At 38.5% G+C, this 27,391-nt stretch overlaps 1 protein-coding gene and 1 long non-coding RNA gene across 8 annotated transcripts in view; one reads left to right on the top strand and one right to left on the bottom strand.

The window, feature by feature from the left end:
- PRKCQ (protein kinase C theta) overlaps positions 1–27,391 on the top strand; it is a 173,574-nt gene that overhangs the window by 41,907 nt on the left and 104,276 nt on the right. For all 4 annotated transcript variants that reach the window (XM_038530178.1, XM_038530179.1, XM_038530181.1 and 1 more), the window contains 6 exons: positions 8,785–8,914; positions 13,142–13,341; positions 16,558–16,618; positions 24,182–24,344; positions 25,437–25,468; positions 25,565–25,650. In XM_038530178.1, the coding sequence (XP_038386106.1) occupies positions 8,797–8,914; positions 13,142–13,341; positions 16,558–16,618; positions 24,182–24,344; positions 25,437–25,468; positions 25,565–25,650 (660 nt within the window). In that variant the 5' untranslated portion in view covers positions 8,785–8,796. Of the gene's footprint in view, positions 1–8,784; positions 8,915–13,141; positions 13,342–16,557; positions 16,619–24,181; positions 24,345–25,436; positions 25,469–25,564; positions 25,651–27,391 lie in introns of those variants that run through there.
- The window catches only part of LOC102154496, a 62,928-nt gene that overhangs the window by 31,018 nt on the left and 4,519 nt on the right, over positions 1–27,391 (bottom strand). For 2 of the 4 annotated variants that reach the window (XR_005355364.1, XR_005355363.1), the window contains one exon: positions 11,615–11,666. This is a non-coding gene — a long non-coding RNA (uncharacterized LOC102154496). Of the gene's footprint in view, positions 1–11,614; positions 11,667–13,488; positions 13,530–16,161; positions 16,203–27,391 lie in introns of those variants that run through there. The other 2 variants (XR_005355365.1, XR_005355366.1) reach the window with 2 other exon arrangements.

Genomic DNA, 27,391 nt, shown 5'->3' on the forward strand with positions numbered 1-27,391 from the left:
AAACCACTCTGTGGGGAAATCTCCATGCTTTCACTTCCTTCCTGACCTAACCTTAAAAGGCATTTTCTAACAAGAAATAATGAACTAGTTTGGGTGGAGATGTTTAGCAACATCCAAGGCTGGAATCCAGGCTCCGCTCTGTGCTAGCTTTCTGAGTAGCTCTCAGCAAGCTACTTACCCACTCAAGCCTCAGGCTTCTTATCTGTAGACTGGAGCTAATTACACCCACCTCGTGGACTTAGAAGACTGAATAATATAAACTATGTAGAGCTCTTTACATACATGTGAATTGTAGAGGACCCAATAAATAACCTCTCGAGGCTACGCTTATAACAAATGGAGAGATATTGGAAGTCAGAGATGGAAAAAAGTCAGCTTGAGGCTGGATTGATGGATATGGCTAAAGTGTTCAAGCAAATAGGCTGGTTTTGTTCACAGTGTCTTAGGCAATGCTGGACAATGGCCGGCCTCCCAGGACTGAGGTGAGTGGGCCCCACCCTGCTTATGGCAGAGAAGAGTGGAGAAACATGCTCCCTGAAAGTCAGCAAATTCTACCCAAAAGAAAGGAGAGGCTAGGCTGGGCAGGTACAATTTATTCTCCTAAAACTTACCCATCAGATAAATCACTCCTCTTTCTGTGGGGAGCAGGGAAGGATTTCTAAATGAGGCAGTACATGAAGGAGGTCCCCAAAAAAATGAGAAGGATTGAGAGACAGCAGTTGTGCTGGAGAGGGTGGAGAGGACAGAGCATTCCAAACAGAGGGACTGGTGTACACAGCCACCAAGATGGATGGTCAAGAGGTCCCCAGCAAATAGAGAAGTCAAGATACGCTAAGAGGCATGCTATGTGGGGAGGACAAGTTGGAGCCAACATAGGAGGCTCTGAAATAACAGATTAAGAAGTCATGATTTAATTCAGCGAGTACCAGGATAGTGTTCTTGAATACTGGTGTAACTTGATCAGAGCTATGCTTTAGTGGACTGTCTGTTCATATCACACATTAAAATTAGTGTCAGAATAGGAACAATGTCATTCCAGGTGTTTTGTTTTCTATATTTCAATATTTATTTTGCTTCTATATTATTTTTGGTTATATTAGTTATATCTGCTGGGATGGCATAACAAAATGCCACAGAGTGGGAGGCTCTCCTAGTTCTGGAGGCCGAATATCTAAGATTAAGGTTGGTTTCTGGTAAGATCTGTCTTCCTGCATGTTGTGGCACCTTCCCACTGTGTCCTCACATCATGAACAGAGAGAAATCACTGGTGTCTCTTCCTCTTCTTATAAGGAGACTATCCTATTGGATTAAGGTCCCACCCTAAGGACCTCATTGAACCTTAGTTACCTCCTAAAGATCCTATCTCCAAATATAGTCACACAGGGGCTTAGAGTCTTAGTGTGTGAATTTGTGGGGGACACAGTTCTGACCCTAACAGTTGGTAGAGGGATGTCTTGTTAATGTTTTCAGGTAGGAGGACAGTACTAGCTCTGTCAACAAATCCCCTTTCTCATTCTTTCTAACAGCTGGTTCAATGTTAGGCTTAGATTCTTCGGTCATTGTAGCACATACTGTAGGAGGGATTTTTTTTTTAATTTTTTTAAACATTTTTATTCATTTATGACAGTCACAGAGAGAGAGAGAGGCAGGGACATAGGCAGAGGGAGAAGCAGGCTCCATGCACCGAGAGCCCGACGTGGGATTCGATCCTGGGTCTCCAGGATCGCGCCCTGGGCCAAAGGCAGGCGCCAAACCGCTGCGCCACCCAGGGATCCCTGTAGGAGGGATTTTTAAAAAATATTATCTTCAGGTCATGCTTATTATGTTAATTCATCTTTAAGACCATATTTTTGGACAAAAGGCTAATATTTAATCTGATGCTTTTTATTATACTACTTTGTAGAACAGTAAAACACTTTTCATTCTATCGTTCACTATTTGCCATCTTTCTTCTCTGCCCACTGCAAGGCAAGTTATGCTTAATTTATAGGTTATTTTCTACAACAGTCACTTTTACCCAAGAAACATTTCTATCTGTAAAGAAATGCAAATGCTACAGATGTCACTTAATTTGCCTGCATTTGCCTGATGTTTGACTTCTCAAACTTTAGCAGAGCTGACCCAGTTGGATACCACTGAATGCTTTTTGTCTCATTCCCAGGTTGACTGCTGATTCATTCGTGTTCTCTCTTCTACACGTTCGAGGTGTTGATATTTCTGTAAGACCCTCCCTCTGTCACTGAGAAACCTCCTGCTAAATTATCACAATACAAATGCTGTCCACACTTTTGTTTTTAAATAAAGAAGTATGCTCATTCTTACTTCACTTGCTGCGGAGAAAGAGAAGTCTTGGTATTTTTTTTTTAGCCGATGAGAGTTTATAGAACTTGTGTTGCTTTCTATTTCTATGGAACTTCTCTTCTTCAGCTTTTGTTATGTGGTGGCAATCCTGAACATTACTGTGAAAGCATTTGGCAGATTTGAATTGTGGTAGGTGAGTCAGTCTGGGTAAGTGGGTGAGTCAGCACCAAGGGAGTCAAGATCAGAATTCTCAGTACAGCACTTAATGGTGTATGACCTTAAACATGCTGCTGAGCAATTAAACTTGGCCATCTACCCGCATCATAGCTACTTGCTAAAGACAAATGAGATCACACTTAAAGGTGAAAACATTGAGTCATAAGAGTAAAGATTCTCTGCAAATTTAAAGTATGTATTATGATGATATTTTGCAGCTGAGGTAGCAAAAGCAAAGATTGGATGGGCATACTGACAGTCCATCATGATAAGTGCCAGCATCGAGATGACTCTATCAGAGAGTAATAAGTGCTCTAGGAGAGATACATGTGGGGTTTTATGGGAGCTCAGTGGCAGAGCACAGAGGGAGGCCACATAATTCACTCCAGATATGCTCCTAAAAGACTATTTCTACTCTCTTCCTGCCCTTTTTTGGTACAAACTAATAAAGTCAGTAAAGTCCATTGGAAAATAAATCAGGGTTGCAGTAATAATAATAACCAACATTTTTGAGTTTACTGTGTGCCAACCCCGTTCTAAGCACCTCCATGTATTTGCCCATTCCATCCGCATAGCCCTTCAAGACAAGTAATGGCATTATTACCACTTTCCAAATGAAAAAATAAGTTTGGGAGGCTAAATAATTCCTGCATTTGAGTTCATAATGGCCTCCATTCTTTGTCTATAACAACGCCTGGAGCATTTCCCCTGTAGTGACTTCCTTTACTACTGCCTGCTGCCTAATTGGACCACAGTATACCGTTGCAGGTAAAAGAAATGCATGAAGTCTTATTAAGAGATCATTTCAGAAGCATTGCTTTTGAAAATTAAGTTCCTTAGCTAAAATGCATTGAGCATCTACTACGTATCAGAGGGATTAGCCCTGGAGATGCATGGATGATGAAGGTTTGGTCCCTGCTCTCAGAGCTCACAGCCTTATTTAGAAAGACCAATATGAAGAACTACATCTAATAAAGTATTAAGGGGAAGTCTGGCTGTGTAAGTGCCAGCACCGGATCTCCTCCACATGCCCATGAAGCTGAGTAAAGTGTCCCAAGGGATGTGTTAATAAAAAAAAAAAAAAAAAACTCGCTATCACAACTCGGGTCTAGTAAGTAAGGCACCCACATGTACTCACTCTGGAGGGATTTTGCTAGATACATTGCAGAAGAAATCAGAGGAAGTTCTATAGTCCCTCTGAGTCACATCCCTCTTCTGAGTATCTGTGGTACCTCAAGAATTAATCAGGAGAAATCCTGGTGGGGCTCTGCTGTGCCCTCAGGTTTGGATGCCAAGAGCAAAAGACAAAGAGAATGTGAGTGGCAGGATCTCCCCCAATCAGAAATGGGAAATGACAAGCCATGGCAAATAAATATGGCAGGTGCTGTCTCAAAGCCATGCCCAGAAAGCTGTGGGGGACCTGGAGGGCTGAGGGAGGATGCTGAAGGAAGGATGTTGGAGGTGGAGGGAAGAAAGACTTTATAGAGGAGGTAGGGACTGAGCAGGAACTTGAAAGATGAGGAAGTGGGAGTGGGGTGCAGATAGAGGATGGAGTGAGATAGGAGGGCGTTCCAGAGAGAGGGAACAGTATTACTAAAAGCCCAGAGCTGTGAAACAGCTTGTCACTTTGGAGAAACTGCAGTAGTTCTGCACGGTCCTACATCAGATCCTTTGGGCTGCAGCATGGAGATCTGACTGGGAGTGAGAGGTGCCAGGACTGGGTAGAGTGACAGGTAAGCTGCGGCGATGCGGAGTCAAGTTAGGCGAGTGGAGCAGAGAGGGAAGTGGGGAGGAAGGAAGCAAATTGTCTCTGGCACAGGAGGGGAAAGGTGACATCTGCGTGCTGAGCTGAGAGCCATGGTACCAGCTTCTGAGCTGGTGACCTAGAAGGGGCAGATTCGAAAGGCAGGACAGTGAGTTCTGCTTGGACCCGACAGGGTGAGGCTCCTCGGGAGCTGATCAGGAGAGAATTGAATGTGTAATTGTGTTGCTCAGAGGGGAGGTCTATAGAGGGACCTGACCACTGCACTATCCAGAACGGCCTGGCCAGTCAGTCCTATACACACCTTATTTGTTGTAAAGGGTGAGGCCACCATGAATGGCAAGCAAAGAGGAGATTTATGAAATTTGCATTCCACAGACAGAGAGGGGGAGGTATCCCTGATAGATGCTATTACAGTGCATGTATTATTGTAGACAGCAATTCCCCTTTCTATTTTAGTACCCAGGGAAATCCCCCTTCTCCCTTACCATCAAGCTCTGAGCACTGAAGGCCAGCCCACCCAAATATTGCATGTTAATACCACCCTTATAGGCTCTCAACATATGTATACATGTATACGTCCACATAGCTGTGTGTGTTCAACAGGATTGTGGACGTTTACGCTCACAACAACATCGTATCACAGTGTATGATTCGTGTTGTCCTTGCCGGTGTTAGGTGAGAGCATTTCAAAAATATTTGCTAACTGCGCCAGTAAAAAATATTATTGTGTTTTATATTTTAAATAATTTACCTCTTTTTTTATTATTATAGTTTAAATCAAGAGCTGGGTATTAATGGATCCCCAAGGAAAATGCATTATCAAATTCTAATGTTATTTTTCTCTCAGCTATTTTGCTCCAAAATGCAGAAATTTTCACAAGAGCTTAAATAGCAGAGTAAAAGCTATTTATATTTTTGAGGCTCTGACATTTTCCCTTCAGTAAATTGAAGCTTCTCTTGATAACTTTAGATTTTAATTTCATATTTTATTATATGAATTCCCAGTTTCCTACTTTGTATTCTTTCATCTTTACCTTATATGCATTTTATCTATATAACCTCTGAATTTATAGTCCATGTCTTGAAATGCCAATAGCATATCTTAAAATTTTGGTCTTTAAATGATCATATGGTAAAAATGATGGTTTTACTGATGGTTACTGATAATTCTATGAATTTACATCTAGATTTCTGGGATCACTACCACAATCAGGCTATAGTGCAGTTTCATCTTCCCCCCTAAACTTATTTATGCTGTATCCTTATTACACCCTGTCCACTGCCCAAACTACTGCTAACCACGTTTTTGTCATACAGTTTTGTCTTTTCAAGGATGTCATATAAATGCAACTAGGTATCTTGTTTTATTAATTTTTTAAAGATATATTTACTTATGAGAGAGAGAGAAAGCACAAGGTGGGGAGAGGTAGAGAGAGCGGGAGAGAGTCTCAAGCAGACTCCGCACTGAATGCAGAGCCTGATATGGGGCTCAGCCCCATGACCCTGAGATCACAACCTGAGCTAAAAGCAAGAGTTAAGTGCTTAAGCAACTGAACCACCCAGGTGCTCCATATCCTATTTTAATTTGCATTTCCTAAATTGCTCCACAAGGTTGAACATTTTCCCACATACCTAGTTATTTTTAAAAAATATTTAGTATAACTTGTGTCATTGCCACTTAATTACTTGGGTCATAGGCAGCTTTTGTTTTTGATTGCTTTTACAACTTTGTGTATGCTTATTATGTAAGAATGATACTTAGCTATTGTCCATTGTACTTACCATAGATTTTTTCCCTGTTAAGGCTTTGCCTTTATGTTTTATTACTTTCTTTAAATGTATAAGACTTACAAATAGTAATACCACTTGATCTAGTAATACTGAATACTCTAGTGATCCATTCTGATGCAATATTCCTAAATTTAAAAAAATTTGAAAAAAGGTGCTAATCATAGCACCTTTTCCATATTTGTATTATGGAAAATCTGGAAACAGTCCAAATATGTAACTATAAGACTTTAATAAAGCAGATCATGGAGCTGCCCCTCATTAGAATATCATGTAAGAATTAAAAAGATGCTTACAAAGATGACATACTAATGGACAATTTTTATGATAAAATGTTAAATTAAAAAGCCAATTATAATCTCATAAACACTGTATGAGCATAGCATCTAGGACAAACCCACAAAACCTGTAAATTTTAAAATACTAGAAAAAAAATACTAGAGAAAATGCCTTGAAACAGTAATAGAGATTTGCTTCTGCTGGTGGAAGGAACTATGAAGAGATTTTTTTAACCAATGTTCTGTATTTTCTTTATTTTTCATAGTGATCACATTGCAGTCTATACAGGAGGGGGAAAATGTTCTGAGTAACTCAGGAATCAAATGCTTCCTTTTGACCTAAAAATGCACCCCTGAGCAAACAACATGTTAGGTTCAGCTCACAGATGACAATTCTGTCTTCTAGATGTCAAAATGTCAGATCACGTCACCGTGACTAGACCTTTAAAAAGAGAGGCAGTGGCTTGGCTATCCAACAGATGCATGCATTGGGTAATCTGCCAAAATGTTGATGTGTGAGGGGCTGGGGCAAGCGAATCTGGACGGCTAGTGGGGTAGGAAGTCAGCTAATATCTAAGCAAGGCATGCAGGAGGAGGGGGGCTTCCACTATGACTCTCTCCCATACCGTACCAGAACCCTGGTCACTCTAGAGGTTTCCGTCTACTCCCCAGACAGACTTTCCCAGGTGCACGTTGAGCTGCTGCTGCTAATTCTGAACCCTGCCTGGAAATAGCAGAATGACACATCCGTCACAAAAGGTCACAGTGCTTGTAACTCACGCTTTATGAGTCAATGATCCTTCCAGGCTCAAATCTGAATTAATTACTTACCTTTCCTTGCATTGAGGAAATCTTCAGAGCATCCACACATGGTAAACACTCTCATAAATGAGGATAGTTCTTGGTGATCTTTCCAGATTAGTGCAGAAATATAGGCTTGTCCAGGAGACCTACGTGACCCTGGAAAGGCGGTTCTCTAGGAAATTTTCTCCAGAGAGCTCTCAGTCATTAGCCTGAGAATCCTAAAACTAGGAGGATAATGGGGGCCCCTACAGACACATCTAGAAGTCATGTAACAACTGTTTCAACTGTGTGACTTATACAGAATGTGTTTCAGAGACTAAGAACACCCGGAAAATATGATTGTATAACCATCTCCTTTAATTAAACCTGCTAAACTGTGGGAAATTGAGACTTCCTTAGAATCTGTGAAGTTAATAGCAGTTGTTAAGAGCCCCTAATCTGTCTCGATGGGTTCAAAAAATACCCAAAGACCATGAGCATTTCAGAGAATTAGCGGTCTTTAATGGCTCTGCTGGATTTGAGATTACCGGCCCCAGATTTCTAGTTATGCATTGGTGCTCACGTATGGGCTCTTATTATTCTGAGGAGTTGTCTTTCTTTAACAAATGTAGAAAGGACAGCTCATACTTTGTTCTTCTTGTCTTTGGCTTACTTAAGAGAGTGAGGAAAATTAGGGAGGAGAAAACAGTTCAAAACGAATCAGAAGAAGCAAAGAAGTAACTTTTTTCACTGGATACCAGATGATAGTTTCAGATTAATGGAACTTCATGGTAAAGTAGGTTTAAAAAAAAAATAAGTGGGGATGGGGGGGTGGTTAGTTGAGGTAAGTGGCCAAACAGCGACAAGGAAGGAATTGTAGATGAAGAATCAGACTGGAATCCTGGAATTTGTTAGCCAATCTGATGATGGTTTTCACCTATATATCTAAGTATGTATAATGACTGGTAATTTGGCTTCTGTGAAGTACTTTACTTATTCTTAGATGATGGAGCATTATTTTATGGTGAGCAATGATTTTTTATGTAGTTTATAATGTTCAAAGGCTTATTATAGGTATAGGTATACATATGTGCCTATGTATATATATATACACACACACACACATATGTGACTGTGAAGAAAGTAGACCTTTCTGAAATGTCTGAAGTAAACAGTTCAGCTGCTAAATGCTCAGAGCCAACTGCGTCACTCACATAAATAGCCCATGTAAGAATCTTGTGGTGTCATATTTAACTGTTGTGACTAAAATAGACTTACCCTTTCTAAACTCATTTTCTTGTTATTGTGTATTATTTCTTGGGTACCTACTCGAATAATAGATGTTGGAAATTTTTTGCCCCTCTCTCTCTAACTATTAAATGTAATTCCATTAAATTAAGAGTAGAATTATAGTTCTAACTGATGAGGTTGAATAATAGAGACGTCCAGAAAGGCTCTTTCCTTGGCAAGTTAGTCTGTGGTTTAGGGTGAGCCCAGTAATGTCCTTTGCAGAAGGGGAAATAAAAGCATTTGTTCAAATGGATAGTTGAACCATTTGAGCCTCTGGGCTGCTGGTGATAAAGCTCTGGTTAAGTGAGAATGGGATACCAAAAATAATTTATTTTATAGCATTTGTCTTTGGTCACTTTGCAGGGAGCAACCACCATGTCACCATTTCTTCGAATTGGTTTGTCCAACTTTGACTGTGGATCCTGCCAGTCATGTCAAGGAGAGGCTGTTAACCCTTACTGCGCTGTGCTTGTCAAAGAATACGTTGAATCGGGTAAGCTTGAGTGGGTATTCGAGGTGGTGGGGGAAGAGGAAGGTCCTGCTGTGAACTATGAGGCAAGTCCTTCCAGGAACTTCAGAGTCGTCTGGTTCAACCTAATTTTACAAATAGGACTGATGCCCAGCCAAGCCAAGTACTTCCTCAAGGGCATATGAGACAGTGACAGACTCGGAAGGAAACCCAAGTCTCCTACCTCACGTTCCATTTTCCTGAGCTATTTTTCAATATAAGCAAAAGGAACAAAGGGAAGGAGAAATGGGTTGAGGACATGATGTGAGGAGTTAATGGGACTGATAAAATCTACTGGTAAGCTCAAGTAGAACATGGGCTCCATATTGTTAACCTGAGGTGTTTCCAGTGCTTATCGATAAAGTCTTCATAATCTTACAATTAACCCTAAAGACAGCTTATTTCTTCTTTAGGCTAAAATTAGATGAATGTTAAAACAATATGTAATTAGCCATTAGAATCCAAATTTCAGAAAACTTACTTATGTATTTATCAAGACCCTGGATGAGTGAAAGAATAGTCATGTTTTGTCAACTGTAGCTATTTAAAGGCAGTTCATGGTGACAGGGAAAGTGTGACAGATCCCCAAATTCCTTTTCTGGGTTTAGATCATTCAGTTAAAATAATCCTATTCTGCTTGGAGTCTCTCTATGAAGTTTACATCTCAACTTTTTCCCAGTTTCACTACTTTTCTATATTTCCCTACATACCTCTCTTGTTTTAGTAGACATGTTGGAGAGACATGTGATTAACACTGATACAGGTTTGTAGTAACTATAGGAGCCGTTCCAGTTGATTTACACAGAAAGTATTTATGGAGTGCCTAGTGTACAATGGGAGAGGAAAAGTGCACTTTCTTTAGAGTTTCTATTCTAGCAGAGGAAGAGAGGCATGAAACAAACTGGAATATACGGAAATAATGGTAAGTGCTGGGCCGAAAACCAAAGCAGGGCAAAGAGGAGAGAAGGCTTGAGGACAGAGAGGTGTGTGTTATTTCATATAGGGTCATCCTCCAAAGGCCTCTTACGGAGTGGCATTTACAGATGCAGGAAGAACCTGAGTTAGCAGTTGAGAACCTCCAAAGAGGCATTTCCAGCTCCGAATCTGGGGTTTACAAATCCTACCACACTGGCTTTTACTTCCCTTAGAAGACCTGTGCTTTGTGATTGACTCCATTCTTCCAGCCACTGTGAGTGCATCAAAGCTGAGGAGAATGTCTGAATCATCCTGATTTCCTTTCTGCCTGGATTTCTCTCCTGTTCAGTTAAAAGTGAGAATGGCACTTGCTCCCAATCTAAAACGTTTCAAATGTCACAGAAACCTTTGAAGTGTAAAATGTCTGAGTTTTTCAAAGCTGCTTTCGACTTAATGGATCTCCTGGATCCCATTCTCTGTAAACACAGGCCTCACTGACATTTGCCTCCTGAGAGCCTCTTTTTTTAAAAAAAGATTTTATTTATTTATTCATGAGAGAACAGAGAGAGAGAGGCAGAGACACAGGCAAAGAGAGAAGCAGGCTCCATGCAGGGCAGCCTGACATGGGACTCGATCCTGGGTCTCCAGGATCACACCCTGGGCTGAAGGCAGGCACTTTAACTGCTGAGTCACTCAGGCGTCCCAGCCTTTTATTATTATTTTTTTTTTAATTTCTTCTTCTTTTGGTCTTGCCTTTGAACTTGGTCTGATCAGCTATGTGGATCAAGAGACCTTGTCAGAAAGAAGACTTTGTTTTTCCAAAAGGTTAGCCTGCAGAGTTTGGAGATTTGGGTTTTTGATTTTGTTTTGGTTTTGTTCTGAAAAGAAATCACTCTGCACATTACAATTCAAGTACTACTTCTACAGAATTTATGGTTTTTTCGATTTTTTTAAATTGAGTTATAGTTGACATACAATGTTATATTCATTTCATATGTGACATGACAAATCTATACATTATGCTTTGCTCACCACAAGTATACCTATCATCTGTTACATTGCATCACTATTACAGTACCATCGACTACTTATTCATTCCAGAAGTGGAAGCCTGGACCTCCCACTGCCCTTCACCCATTTTGCCCATCCCCCCACCCCACCCTTCTAGAAACCATCAGTTTGTTCTCTATATAGGTCTAATTCTGTTTTTTGTGTATTTATTCATTTGGTTTTCTTAGATTCCACATATGAGTAAAAACTCATGGAGTATTTGTCTTTCTTAAACTGACATTTCACTTAGCATAAAACCTTCTAGACCATCTATGTTGTTACAAATGACATGATCTCATCCCTTTTATGGCTGTGTAATATTTTGGGGTGTGTGTGTGTATAGATAGATACAGATGTATATATATATATATATATATATATATATATATATATATATATATATAAAACAAAGGTTGTTTCCACATCTTGGCTATTGTAAATAATGCTGCAATAAATGTAGAAGCGCATGTATCTTTTCAAATTAGTGTTCTTGTTCTCATTGGCTAAATACCCAGCAGTGGAAGAACTAGATCATATGATACTTCTATTTTTAAATTTTGGGAAGCCTCCATACTATTTTCCACAGTGGCCGTACCAACTTTTAAAAATGTATGAGTCTTGGAAGTCTTAGACTGCATTTTCCATAATAAATCAACAGAACACGGACAAACAGGGCAGAGTGCTGTCAGTCTGGCAGCTTTGGGAAATGATAAAACTCACTGCAAGTAGAGAGGATCATGAGTTCCAGTCTTCTTTTAAGGTGGTTACAAACCTAGTGAATGAGAGGGTGAGAAGAGGCTTACTGCAGGCATGTCAGTCTCTTGCAGAGTAGTGGAGAAAGGTTACAGTTATAAGAAACTCCTGTTTACTTCCTGTCTGTGGAAGTAAAATGTTACTACGGTTGTTAGAATTGCTGTTGGCATTTTTTAAAAGTCCAGTTTCCAGCTAAAAATTTTTTTAAGCAAGCCATAAAAACTTTCTCCTCCCTCTTCCACCCTTAACATTGTTAGAGTTTATCCCTTTAATAACCAGGTTTATCTAAAATTCGAAGTTTCTGTTTATCCAAGTGCTTATATACCTCCCAAATGACAATTTAGCAAATCGTAGGTGCGTGTTCTGCTTTGGCATTGTGCATCAGGGAGAAGGGGCCATCAGGAGTTGGAACTGCTTTGTTTCCATGCTTAAATGGATTTTTCCCTTTTGCTTTACCAACATCCCTGAATTGCTAAATCTGCCACTTAGTGTGCTTATTATCACAAGAAACCAACACTCAAATACAGCTGCAGTTTGCTGCTCCTGAAATGATTAAAGAATAAATATTACAGAAAATCCAGTGGGGATGAAAGCTCTGCCAACACCACTTAATTCCATTAGCAAATTCTTTTCCAATCACTTGGTGGTTCGGAAGAGGTTTTCCTTACACTTTATCACCCTGACCAGACTTCTGGATCCCCTGCCTGCCTGCCTTTCCTCACTTGTAGGTCTTTAGCCTGCTTCTCTGATCCCATGGATTAAGATCACTCTTTTTAGTTGTTACTTGTTAGTTTTTGTGTAGGGTGCATGGTGCATGTAAAAATATATCCTCACTTGAGATTTAGAGAAAGAAATAATGGCTTATTATGTTTTAAAGGATTTTACCTCACAGTGCATTTATTTATGTCAAATGGAAAATAAATTTAATGTCTTTTTAAAGGAGCATTCACTATAAGCCTTAAATTATGCTACAGAGTCTTTCCGATGAACACACAGTAGTAGTCTATCAAGTTTTTTTTAACCAGATGACAGTGAAATTAGTTATGTGTCCACCCTTTGTAGATCATCAAAGGAAGATCCCCAAAGGCAAAAAAGTGTATGATATGTAAAGAATGGGACTTAGTCACTCTGCCCTCCCAAATATAGCAGCTAGGCCCTGATGTCTTTCTATTTGCTCCAAGTGAAGCAACTAACTGTTGAATAGGAAAAGAACATTGCCCGTCCAAGACATTATCATATTTTTGTTACTTAAACTAAGAGATTGACTTCTAAGTTTCAATATATCACCTTGCATGTAGACCTCAGGACTATCTCATCCCCTCCTATATTGTCTCTAATTGTTTTACATGTTTGTTTTGTTTTTGTTTTTTTTTTTTTGACTTTCCAATGGAATTATATATCCTAGAGAACAGAGGGAGCAGGTGCCGCTGTCAAGTCTAATTATTTTCCTGATTTGGCTAAAGGAATAATGAGAACATATCTTTCTGTTCCTAGAGAATGGGCAGATGTATATCCAGAAGAAACCAACTATGTACCCACCCTGGGACAGCACTTTTGATGCTCACATCAACAAGGGAAGAGTAATGCAGATCATTGTGAAGGGCAAGAACGTGGACCTGATATCTGAAACTACTGTGGAGCTCTCCTCTCTGGCAGAGCGATGTCGGAAGAACAATGGGAAGGCAGAGATATGGGTAAATATCCAGCCTGTGAGCTTCTTTTAAAGTGTTCACACTATTAAGTGGTAAGCACCAGGCTCACTGAAGACTAATGCACAGTTTCAGTGTCATCCTGAAATTATGACACACCAGTCATGGGTAAACAGATTCCCTACCACTTACTCACTGATGACTTGATAATGACAATGACCATCCATTGTAGACTATAGACATATTCAAATATCTTGATTCCTGTGAAAGGTGAAGGAGGTCTCTTAGGCTCTGAAGAACTATTATTGATTTATAAGTATAAAAGTAAGCTCAGAAATATCACAAATTCCCCTTAACTTGGGAACCTAATTGTTGTCTATTTGTTGAGATACAGTATCTATGTGATCTCTTGATAAGATAGATTAGATAAGGTGATAGATATGAGAGAGGACCAGCTACATCCACGTGAGGCTTGGTCTTCTCCCTCCATACTTTGCCAAGCCCTATTAATTTTTTTAGCCATAATGTATTCACTTAGCTCCCTTTGTACTAAGCAGTACACCATACACAATCTGTGTTGCCACAGTTTTTGAAAACTTAGGTTATAACTGTTTGGGTAGTGAATGTTTAGAAATGTTAAAGAGTGAGATAAAAGCATAAAAAATTCTCATGAAAACTTCTGGGATCCACAAAATGAAAAACAAAACAGTAACAAACACCAGTAAAAACTGTTTTTTAAATGATCTAACACCCAGAAAATGTTTTCAAATGCTTTATCATCTATGCAAAAGGGAAGAATTTTACCTTTTTCCATCTTATTTCCTGTAACTCAGATTTTTAAGAAGTCCACCCTGAAGATTTTGTAATTGCTTGTTTCAAAATGTGAATAATAAAAAGCTAACAATTAGATTTTGGGGTCATTTTTCTATTTTTGACCTCAGGGAAAAAAATCAGTACTTTTTAGGGGAATATGTATTTTTATACATCTTTGTTGGTGACACTAAAGTAATCTTTGAAGGTAAACATATACTAAGATTTTTTTTTTTAAGTTCTCATGCTTAGATATGTTGGAAAATGTAGTCCAGCAATATCTGGGGAGCACTTCTGTGTCCACTTGGAGAAACAATCATGGAAACAGATCTTATCTTGGGGGCACTGCTTAGGTAGGTAAAAAAGGCTAAAGAACTAGATAATGTCACAGGTGTGCCACTTAGTGTGAAAAGGTTTACACAAGACAGGGAGTGTGAGACTTCAGTCTGTTTGGGGCCTGAGTTGCTACAGCACTTAGCTCAGCTAGGAGTAGAGATTAATTAGATGAAATGTTCCCTGGTTTTCCATTCATCCTCATTTATTTTCTGTTTTCTGCCTCATTTTTTTAAAAAGGGTCATCAAATCCCTAATTTTTAAAAGCAGCATCCTATTTGGGGTGGCTGGCTGGCTCAGTCTGTAGAGCATGTGACTGTGGATCTTGGGATTGTGAGTTCGAGCCCCACATGTGTGTAGAGATACTTAAAAATAAGACCTTTTTTTTAAAAAAAAAGTTTTTTGTATTCATTAGAGACATAGAGAGAGAGGTAGAGGCATAGGCAGAGGGAGGAGCAGGCTCCATGCAGGGAGCCTGATGCGAAATTCAATCCTGGAACCTGGGAATCTCACCCTGAGCTGAAGGCAGCTGCTCAACCACTGAGCCACCCAGGTGTCCCAAAAATAAGACCTTTAAAAACAACAACAACAACAACAACCAAAAGCAGCATGCTATTTAATTTCCTTCTCAGTTAACAAAAGGATAACTAATTTTTAAGTGATTTGTTTAGGCTTTGCTGTTGAATAGGTTGCTTTTCTATTTATCTCTCTAAAAGTTGTATCTGATTTTTTGTTAGGCTTCTTCTGATTTTATTCCTGTCAGAGTTTTCACTTTTTTTTTTTTTTTGCATTCTAGGATTATTTAGACATAAGCACTTGGTGGTCTACAGATCCTCATTTAACTTAAGCAAACTTTTTACGTTTTACAGCTTTTTTTCCCAGGGATATTTCTTAGTTTACTTTCATTTATAGTGTTTAAAGACCAACCGGGTACTTTTGACTTAGATTTCCCCTTGCTCTATTGAAGTCCATTTTCTTAAAAATAAATTTTCTATTTAAAAAATACTTATTTTTTGAAATTTGCTCTTTAGCTCCACAGACTCCATCTAGTTTCTACATACTGCGCTGAGACTTGCCTTCTGCTTTCCCAGGGTTATGACTGTTTGTGTGGTTACCTCTTGTTTGCTCTTAAAATCATGATGCAACGTGATTTGCTGTGGATACATGATTGTTTTTCCAGTAGCTGATTCAATTTCCTTGATCACCACTAAGTCCCAAATAGTGATAACTTTGTGGTTACTTGGTATCAATTTTCCCCCACTTCGCTTGGGAACAAGCCCCTTATTTCTTGCTCTTCTAGTTCTCTTTTTATCCCCATCTTTATTACTTATCCCCTAAATCATAGAACAAGGTGTATAATTGGTGTTAAAAGCACTTCCCTTCTCATTGATATGTTTAAGCTAGCATGAGGGTTTATATAGTTGACCAAGCAGTAAATGCTTATATTATTGTAAAATTCTAATAGTTGTGATGCTATGACATAAGTCTCACTATCATGTCAGCTTTTCAGAGATCCTGAAAGGCTTCGGGACATGCACAAGGTCACACAGCCAGTAAATTATTGAACCACAATTCAAATTCGGTCCCGGGTTCAACCAGACATTTCTTGTTAATTCTCAGCTATTCTCGTTAACCCATAGATGTAATTACCCAGAAATTTTTATCTCCAAGCAAAATTAATGAGTTGCTGAGGTGTTTTAATAAAAGAAAGGCTGGGGGCACCTGGGTAGCTCAGTCAGTGAAGCGTCTGCCGTTAGCTCAGGTTATGATCTCAGGGTCCTGGGATTGAGTCCTGCATGGAGCTCCCTGCTCAGTAGGGAGTCTGCTTCTCTCTCTCTCTCTCTGCTCCTCTCTCCTGCTCATACTCTCTCTGTCTCAAATAAGTAAATAAAAATATTTAAATTAAAAAATAATAATAATTTAAAAGAAATTTTAAAATAAAAGAAAGGCTGTATTCATGGATGCTGTGCTATTCTGATGGTAATTGGTACGAATGAAATGAAAAGAGGCACCTTTACATCGGAAATCTCCTGCCATTCCCACATTTGTCAGTTACTATGTCATTAAACTCTGGCAGTACTTGTTTCACATTCTGATATTTTTTTTCCTCTCAATCAGTTAGAGCTGAAACCTCAAGGCCGAATGCTAATGAATGCCAGATACTTTCTGGAAATGAGTGGTAAGTGACATTTTATCTTCTTGTCTGGGGGTGAATAGGGCATATTCCTTCTCATGTGCAATTTATTTGACTTTTACAATAGCAAAGAAAAGAATTAGGAGAAAAAGGAAAGACAGGAAGTTTTCTTAAAACTTTTCAGTGGTGCGCAAATATTAGTTGAAAATGTAATATCTGCGCCAGATACACATAGAAATATAAAACATTTATAGCATTATTTTCTTTTTTTCTATTTAAATTCAATTTGCCAACAGATAGTACACATAATTAGTTTCAGATGTAGTTTTCAATAATTCATCAGTTATAGCATTAATTTCTAAATAGTGTGAACTCATGTGCCCAGTGCATTTATATTGTCTTTATTTTAGTTTGGGAATTTAACATAAATACAAGAGGCTCTGTTTACATGTCACTATATATATACACACACTGTGTATAAATGAGTAATAAAACAAATGATCACACTATCAGTGAAATATAAAATAAATAAGAAACCAGTATTTTTCATAATGCTAATAGCAAAATAATAGTGCTTCAAGTTAGTCATCTCAAATCCTTTTAGGAACAGGAAGGAAAACATGCTTCGCTAAGGAGTGTCATTTCAATGCCATACACAGACATGCATCACAGAGGTTACATATATGAGCAGTGTGGTTGGTGCCTGTGACAGTCGCCCGTCAGTTCCTTCCGTTGCATTTGTACTCTGTCATCAAAGTGCTGTGCAAACAAATCAAATGCTACTACTCATGAAATCCTAAACCTCAGGGTGAATATGTGTACTTCCTATCACAAACTAATTTTAGTTTTTCCTAAATCAGTTTTACTACAAAGAAACAAGTTTTAGTTTAGAGATTTATGGTGCTTTCTGGGTTTTGGCTTAACATATACAATGTCCCTCAATCTAGATTCAAACAAATACATTGAAAAAAAAAAAAAAACACGTCATGAGATTATTAGGGAAACTTGAACCCTTACCATATATTTGGTGATATTGAGGCAGTATTATTTTTTTAGATGTGATGATGGTATTATGGCTCTACTTCTTAAAATGGGTCCTCATCTTTAAGACACATACTAAAATGTTTATAGATAACATAATACCAGAGATATGATTTAAAATAACCCATTGGTATGAAGGTGTGGGTAGCAGATTGTGTATATTGGAAAATAGTAACCATGGATAGGTCGTTATTGAAGCTGGATGATCAGCAATGGGAAATTGAATCCAGTATTTGCTCAACTTTTGTATGGATTTAAAAATTCCCATAATAAAGCTTTTAAAAAAAATTTTTTTTAGAAGAAAAGATCCTTAAAGAGGTAGCAATACAATCTGAACTTTCTTCTTTTACCTCGTGGTGGAGGCTCTAGATACATAGAACATAGCATTATAGTATTTCTGAGTTGGCCAAAGAACATAGCATTATAGTATTTCTGAGTTGGCCAAATGATAGAGTGGTTGTAGGAGCTGAATAACCAGGCTTGCATAACAAGTGCAAGTGCCGGGCTAAATGATAATGCCAATAGTGTTTGATTCCCACAAGAAAAGGAAGTATGTTCTTTCCATTAGTTCAAAACATGATCTAATGTAAATTGAAGTAAATCTTCCATGAGAATGCCAGGTATTTTGGGTAAATGGTTTAAAGACTGCCACTTTGATAAATAATTCCATGAATATTTATCCTATTACTATGAAACTTAAATTTTCTCTTAGAATGAGAGAGAGAACATTCAAGTGGGGTGAAAACAATGATCTTTCATAGACAATAATTATGGAAGTCCAGGAAGGTTTTTTTTTTTTTAAGGATAAAATGTTGTCATGTTTAAAATCTTTTCTATCTAGACCCAAATTGAGACTCCATTTCTAAATTTTTATATATCTCAAAGCTCTGGTTTATAACAAACAATATTGTGGAATTACCCAACTAGAAAATTCTTTATTGATGACAAGAAGTATAGGATATCATTCCATTTTAAGGATACTATTATATATAAGAAATTGTTTTCAGAAGGATTCAGAAAACCAAGACACAAGTTCTCATACCCAAGGAACTTAAGTCTAGTTTGGAGAGGTGATACAAACTAAACAACTGGAGAAGAATTTAGTCCTAAACCACATAAATATTGATTAACCAAGAGATCAGTTTGGGTTACCTTCATTCCATAAAAATCCAGAGTGGACATTGAAGGATAGGCAGAGTTGAATTTGCAGACAAGAGGGATAGCTTTCTAGGAGGAAAACATGAAGATTTGAGCAAAAATAAATGGATGCAGAACCATGAGAAGACCAGTCTAGGCAGAACAGAGGGCCCCTGCTAAAACCAGAATGAAGAATCTAAGACAGATGTTGGAAGACTTGGAAACCAAGCAAGAGTGTGAAGACCCCGGAAAGTCACCAACAAGGAGTCACAGCCCCATTCTTGAGCAGGCCAGAATATTCTGGAAGCAATGTTTGGGAGAAATTGCTTTTAATAAAATGTGGGACAGATATGGGAAAGGAAATAGACTGGATATAAAGAGAGACTATAAAATTTCATTTTTTCAGTGGAGAGGTGATGAAAAACTGGTCCAATCTTATGGTTATAAGATTGAAGTATGAAATAAAAGAAAGAGAATAAGAGCTCATGGCAGTGTAGATGAAAGGGTATGTCCATTATAAGTACATAGTTGGGGGATCCCTGGGTGGCTCCGCTGAGCGCCTGCCTTTGGCTCAGGGCCTGATCCTGGAGTCCCGGGATCGAGTCCCACATCAGGCTCCCTGCATAGAGCCTATTTCCCTCTGCCTGTGTCTCTGCCTCTCTCTCTCCCTCTCTGTGTCTCTCATGAGTAAATAAGTAAAATCTTTTTTTAAAAAGTATGTAGTTGAACTGCTTTGTAATTCTTTAAAAATAAAAGTTGAATGAAGGGAAAGATGTTGATGGTATTTCTTAGAATAGTTGGACTAGGAAAATGATAATAGGAGTGGTAGAGATTAGAGATATGGAAAGAGAAAGCAATTGGGAGAGGATATGGGATTTCATCGTAGATAACATTTAAGATTATATCATGTCCTCCACACTCTTCTTTTATGGAAGCATCAATATTTTTCTACTCTATAGGGAAGCAAATGGCTCATTGCTCTCCACACACACATCAGTCCATTCTCTCTCCTTCAAAATCTTTGTTCCATGATTTCTGTGATAGAATTACTTTGTCTTCTCCTCCTGCTTTCCTACTATCACTCTTGGTAGCTTTAGTGTTCACCATCACCATCTAACACTCCCTCCTCATATGTTGACACCTTCCTACATCTTTCTTTATCCTCTCAAGAACCAGCAGTGACACCAGAGTTTGTCACCTGGAATTCTCCACTGTCAAGGACTCAGGGTCAAACCTTTCTCTCAGAGCTCAGCCTCCTCCCCTATCAATTCTGTCCTCTCTTTCACTCACTCAATACAAGAATCTGCTGTAATCTGGTTTCTCTCTTCACACCTTTCGTTAGCCCACATTGGCCTTGACTCCCTATGTTGGCCTAAGTCCATAACCCTTTCCAGCTCTCATGAACACCCTCTTCTGCCAAAGATGTCCTGATCTCCAAACCTTGCATGTCTTCCTCTTATTCAAGGTTTTGCTAGAAAATGCCATCCAGCTGAGTCCATTACAGACTGTTGCCGGTAGATAATATTCTCATGTTCCAGACTCATATACTTAATGGCTTAGTGGATCTAAGTTGATTTCCCACAGTTACTTTAAATTCAATATGTTCAAAGTTGTGCTCACCATTTTCATCAGTCTCCTATTCCTTTTGTAGTTATTATCTCAGTTAATTATTACTCTATCCACCCAGAAGCCTGGAATTAACTTTTATAGTCTCCCTTTTCTTGACCTTCCACATTAATCCAACAGTTTCTACCCATGTTGTTTCCTTAGTATTTTTTTTTTTAATTTTTCCCCTGCTTTGCATCATCATTACCTCTTGCCAAATCCCAGTCATTCCCCTCCATGGCTGCCAGAATAAACTAAACTATATAAACTCTGTTCTGAATATGCCATGCCTCTGTTCCTCCTTTTGGCTCTGCCCCTGCCTACAGCTTTTCAGTGTTTACAAATTATCTACAGGAAAATATTCAAACTGACCTGATACTTACACATCTTTTGTGTGTGATCACTGATGCTTTTTGCTTCATATTCCACACTCTGACAGTACACACATCCTCAGGTACCTTATCTGAATGTGCCCTTTTACATTCTCTTCCATCTCAAGAGAACATCTTTTGCTTTTCCCCACCATTCCTTCTCCCACACATTAGTAGAAATTATTTATTCTTCAGAACCCAGCCCAGAAATCATCTTTTAGTAGCTTTCCTGCTCAACTTTCCTCTTTTTCTCTCCTCCACCTATATATACTTGCTTTATCTGGTGTAGTTTCCTTACCTCTGGTCACATAGCATCCTATGAATATTTCTGTTCTGACATTTACTACATTAATTGTCCTTCTTTGTGGACTCTAAATTTCTTGCATGGCTGAATCACATCTTATTTGTCTCTTTAACGCCAGCACCAGGTTGTGTGCTAGGTACATAGGAGGTATTTAATAAGTGTTTGTTTGAACTATTCAGTCAGACTCACCCTGGCATTTAGAAATTCCTTTTGTTTTCTTTTGATTCCCATACAATGGCTATTCCAAAAATTCCCATATTAGTTTATCTCCTTCTTTCACTTTTGGAGATTGGCCTTGCCCCCAGTTTAACTGGGAAAGACTCTGTCTTCTGTCTGTCTCTGCACTTTAGAGATAGCTGCTGCTCCCTACACTTGCTTCCTGCTCTTTTGCCTCCCTCCTTTTCTTGGTCTCCTGCCTTAAATTCCTAGCAGCTATATACCATAAGCCCTGTAGTGTCTTCAATGTTTCCTTTTCTTTTCAGTTTCCAACTCATTGCCAAGACATACTGAATTAAACCATCTTGTCCAATCTGGAATTTTTTTTTTTTTTTTTTTTTTTTTTACCCTAAGAGGCTGGCTTATATTTTGACCAATCCCACTACATTGCTTTCTTCAAGACTGATTCCTCAAAACAAATTTCTATTTCTTAGGCTCCATCCAGTTCCCTGATATCCCTATATCAATGCTGAAAAACTCATTCCTTCCTGGCTTACTCAATTTGATACTATTTAAGATTTCCTCTTAATTTTTTAGCTTGCTTCTTCATGGTTTCTTTTGTAATTCCTTTTACTACCCTAAAAGATATGGGTGTACATGTCTATACGTCTATTCCAAACCATCATTTACTGTTCTTTGTGTGAGTGACATGTCTCCCTGACTTGACTGTTAGCCACTCAAAAATTAGGGATAACATCTCATATTTCTTTAGAACATTCAGCATAACAGTTGCTCATAGCTGTCCAGGAAACATCTGTGGTTGACTGATTACAAATAAGTGATAGGTTAGGCTAAATAGATAGATTATGAACCATTACTATAAAAGAAATAACCAAACATACAGAAACCAAAAACTTACTCAAGCGAATAAACACAAAAACAAATTAACTTCAGAAAAAAAGCATAAAGCATAGTAAATACCAGAAGAATTCAAGAAATTCTGAGCTTTTATATAGTTCCTCTCTTGTAATGATCGAAATGGTTAGAGGATAAAAAAAATCAGAGGAAGACCCAAGAGAATAAATTTATTTCTAGCACTTTTTGACATTTAAAAAAATTTACAGTATTAAAGTTTAGTGCTCAGACTCTCTCTCTCTCTCTCTCTCTCTCTTATATATATATATATATACATATATATATATATATATACATATATATATATATAATTTTTTTTTACAGTAATACAGTTAGGGTTCCCAGAATAATTCACTTCCATTGCCTGAATTTAAAAGTAATTTTATACTTTATTTCACTTCATCTGAACTAAAATAGAAATGAGTCAAATCTTACTGACAAACCACCTACTACCACCAGTCACAAGTTGGAAATAGATCTGCTATACCAGAACTTGCAGAAAGCAGCAGTTGCCTCAGCGACCCTGAATTTAACCCCTCATTCACCAAAGCTAATTTATCTCTAACCCAGTTCTAAATAAAAAGACCTACATTACCTAACCTTAGAGTATTAAGTACAGAACTTTTTAGAGAGTTATTCAGAGTGTTCTTTTTTTTTTTTTTTTTTTTTTTTGTGACAGAGTGTTCTTTATCTGGGAGTTTGGATTGCCATAAAACAGACCTGTGGACCATTGTAGAAAAGATGTTAGCCATAAAATGTGACTAGGATGATGGGTTCCTGGGGGGAGGTCTCCATCCACATGCCCCCCACCTTTTATTTACCCAATGAGCTTCTAGCCTGGCCATTATTAGGAGTATGGAAAATAACATGCCTTGGCAGAGACATTTGTTTCAAGTGTGTTAGCAGACCTTAGCCACTGTTTATTCAGAGTGGTAGTATTTAGTTTAAATATTGTTAACTCTTTATATTTGTGAAAGATGAGCCTCTTATTCTCACTAGAGCTCTATTTTTTATACTTGTAAAAGTATAATAGAATAAATAATCTGAGAATCTTTCAAGCTACTAAAAATTATAACACTAGAAGTTAAAAGCACTAAATGCATTATCCTTATTTTAGTAATGATCATTATTTTTCATATTGCTTTCTTGTTTACCATTTTATTCTGTCCTGCATGCTGGAGTTGTTATTATGCTGTTGAACCATGACTGCCTTGCTTTTGTGTGTTTTTTCTGAGTATGGCCTACAGCCAGGGAATCACTAGTATTTCCAGAATTCTATCAGCCTTATGGGAAGATGTTATGTGGCATGGGGCACTACAGTCACTGTCATAAATACCTTCACCAGTATCCTGAATCCAGGGTGAACTGAAAAAATGTGAATGTGATGATTTTATGTAGATGACTAAATAATATCCAAGATACCTAGACATTAAAAAAACAATTGCAGTGATCTATTGATTTCTGGATTTTTCCACACTGACCAGTGTAGTCTATAAGCCTATATCTGGTGCACCTGACTACTGTGGACATCGGGAACCAGAGCATAAACAACTTTCCAAAGTTCTTTGGCCCTCACACACAAGTCCAGCTAGCTCCCCTCAGTCTACTGGACCCTGCCCATAAACAACCAGATATAAAGTATCTTGGGAAATTTTTTAAAAATGCTGTTTCTAAGTTGTTGTCAGTAACCACATTGTTCTCTAGAATTACAGGCAGAAAAGTATTTACCACTTCCTGCTTTTTCTGGCTGATTCATCACTGACAGTGAATAGGAGAGGTTGATAAATACTTTGAAAGTTCTGACCTCTGGTTTTAAAAACTGAAAGAGAATAGCTCAGCATAGTCAAAGAGGAATGAGGGATTGAGCCAGTACTCCAACCCCATTGTTTCAACCATATAGTAATACACCCTGTGATAATTCTGTATTAGAGAACTAAAGAAGCTTAGAGCTATACCGACCTTAATAAGTACTTGGGATTTTACTGGTTTCAATGCTTGCCTAATTCCTTGTCCATCTCCATCTTTTCTCCATCTCCCCAACCCTCTCCACCTACTTTGTACCTTGTCCTGTTCCTGCAGACACAAAGGACATGAGTGAATTTGAGACTGAAGGCTTCTTTGCTTTGCATCACCGCCGAGGAGCCATCAAACAGGCCAAAGTCCATCATGTCAAGTGCCATGAGTTCACCGCCACCTTTTTCCCACAACCCACATTTTGCTCTGTCTGCCATGAGTTTGTCTGGTACGGTAACTTGGCATTTCACTCCAAGCTTCAGCTTATGCATTTTGTCAGATCCTCTCAACCTGTCAGGCCTGGCATGCTCCGCCTCAGGGGAGTGTGCTGGCATAAGCACTACATGGAAGGATAAGGCTGAAAGAGTATGATTCTAAACAATATTTTCATACTATGACTCCTATAGAGCAAGGAAGCCAACTCTAGTAGAAAAAGTTTTTAAGAACTTTAGCTTCTGATTAAATGGGAGCCACTGGGGGTAAGAGGGAAGGACAGAAGAGGGAAACATCTTTACTGTTGGCACAGTTTTATAGTTGAAATGTCTATCACCTTGATAGCCCAACTGTGCTAATGTGTGCAAAAGACAACACTTTTGCATTGGAGCTAATGGGTTTAGATGTTTACAGGGCTCTTGGGCATCTTAGCAGCCCTCAGACGGAGATCGGTTCAAGCCTCAGTAAGCACATAGCAAAGGCGATAGGACTACAGAGACTTGAAATGACTCCTGTCTCTGGTTTCAGCCTTCTCGCTTCTTGGTAGGGTGTTCTTTTTCTTGGGACTACTTCAGAATCCATCAACTCACAACTGCAGCCTAACTAGGGTACTCAAAGGTCAAATAGACTTTTGGTGGATTTCCACCAACTGTTTTCACTGAATGATTAGAATTGCCTTCCTTTCTAATAGTAAGTGCTACTCAGGAATGGATCTTAAGCTTAAGAATTAGTAGTTGCAAGTGTTCTCAGATACTTGGAAAAAGGAAACACATTGTACAGATGTCTTTGCTCATCTATACTGAGCTTAGACAATGAAATTTGCTACTAGGAGCCTGTGATGCGTTTTCAGTCAGGCATTTTCATCTCTACATGTTTGTTTGGAAAGACACAAAAGAGAAGAAAAGCAGTTCCTCGTTTCTTTAATTATCAGACTTTTAACAAAGCACTTAAAAAAAAAAACAAACAAACATGTGTTAACACTCTTGGCCAGTGACCGACTACTGATCCGAGAATACTGTGGTAGGAAACTCTGAGATCTTGTTTTCATGTTGATGGTGCTGCTGTTGACTCAGACATCCAAGTAAATCAAACATATGCTTTATTGCAGGGGTCTGAACAAACAAGGCTACCAGTGTCGACGTAAGTAAGAAGGATTTCTGTCGTATTATTGTCATTGTTTTTATTTCATTTTTCCTTAACTTTGGAAAATCTTAAGCTGCAATAATTTCTTTTCAGAGTGTAATGCGGCAATTCACAAGAAGTGTATCGATAAAGTTATAGCTAAGTGCACAGGATCAGCTATCAATAGCCGAGAAACCATGGTATGTGTTCATGTTCTTCTTTTTGTCTGGCATATGTTAATTTTATCCTAACATTAAATTTGGCAGCCCACTAATTCTTTTTAGTATTGCCTGAGAGTGAATCCTTAAACGTGTCAATGAACATCAATCTCCTTAAAACCCTTTCCTCTTCAATATGATTGTTACTGAGATCCAAAACTAGGGAATAAATATAAAAAGCATAATAAAATTGTTGACAACTACCTTCCAGAAAAGCATGATAGAAAGTGGCCAGAAAACACAGTTTTGGTCAATTATATGAGAACAACTCTCGTGGTATCTATAGCTATAAGTGACAGTTAAGGAATAGAGGCAAATGATGACAAAATATAGATGTAAGCATTTACAAGGTTGGTATGAGCTATAACAAGTCTAATTCTTATGTTGAGAAACAAATGTCTCTTTCATAATGAATTTTAAGATATATAGCATGGGGACAGATTAGACGTTACCCCACAGGATAAGCAAGCAGAGCTGGAAAGTCAAGCACACTTCCTTTTCCTACACTTTCTTCATTCAACAGATATTTAGTGTGTATCTATACACGGAAGGTACTATACTATGTACAATGCACAGCAGAGCACAAAACAGACCTGGTCCTGGCTTTAGGGACCTTACTGTAAAATTAGGGAAACACATAACTAACAAAAGACAATGTATTGCTTCCATTTATATTAAATAACCAATAAGGTGTGATGATGGAGAAAAAAAATGAGTGACCTACTTAAACTGGGGCCAGGGAATCTCCCAGGGAAGCATGTAAGCTGAGAGCTAAGGGTGAAAGGCACCAGCTATATGAACAGCAGGAGGAAGCAGCCTTCGGACAGAAAAGGCCCAAAGGGGGAAAAAGTCAGCATGTTCTAGGAACTGAAATGAGACCATGCAGCTGGAACAGCAAGAGCAAGAGAGTGAATAGAATAGGAAGTTGGGGAACTTGGCAGGACCTAGATTTTTTAAGACCCTGGAGAAGTGGTTGGATTTTATTTGACCTATAGTGGGAAGCCCTCTTGGTGACTGCTGTTGGGGAAACTGTGGGTTGAGGTATGAACATAAAAACCAGAGGCGACTACAGAAGTCCCCCCAAGGGGGAAGGTTGATGGCTTGTACCAGTATGGTAACAATGGAGGTGGAGTAAAGTGAGCAGATTTTCAGGTTATTTCCTTGTTAGAAATGACTAGATTTGTCAATAAATTGGGTGTGAAAAATAAAAGTTTCTGTCTTGAGCAGTGGGGTAGTGGCAGAACCATAACAATGTAAGAATGGGGGAGAAATTAATATTTCAGTTTTTAATAAGTCCAACCTAAGCCTGAGATGCCTGTGGATATCCAAGTGGAGGTTTCAAGTGAACAATTTTACATGCACTTGGAATTCACGGGAGCCAACAGACCAAATATATAAATTCCACCACCACCCCCCCACACTCCAAAATCTAAAATTACATGGTAGGGAGAAGAGAAGGAGCTGGTAATAAAGACTGAGAATAAGAGTTCAGAGAGGGCTCTTCATATATTAAAATTACATAAAGTTATAGAAAGCAAAAAGCAAAAGGGTCAGTTGCATTCAGTGCAGCTAAGATGCTGAAGAAAATGGGATCCACATGGAGATCTCCAGAGCCCTCCAGATCCAAAAAATTTCATAGAATTGTAAAGGTGTTTGCTTCATTGACCGACACAGAGGATTACTGAAAGTTGGTGACATGGCAACAATTTATATGCTAATATTA

This window comes from Canis lupus, chromosome 2, assembly GCF_011100685.1.
Source record: "Canis lupus familiaris isolate Mischka breed German Shepherd chromosome 2, alternate assembly UU_Cfam_GSD_1.0, whole genome shotgun sequence".
Classification (NCBI taxonomy): Eukaryota; Metazoa; Chordata; class Mammalia; order Carnivora; family Canidae; genus Canis; species Canis lupus.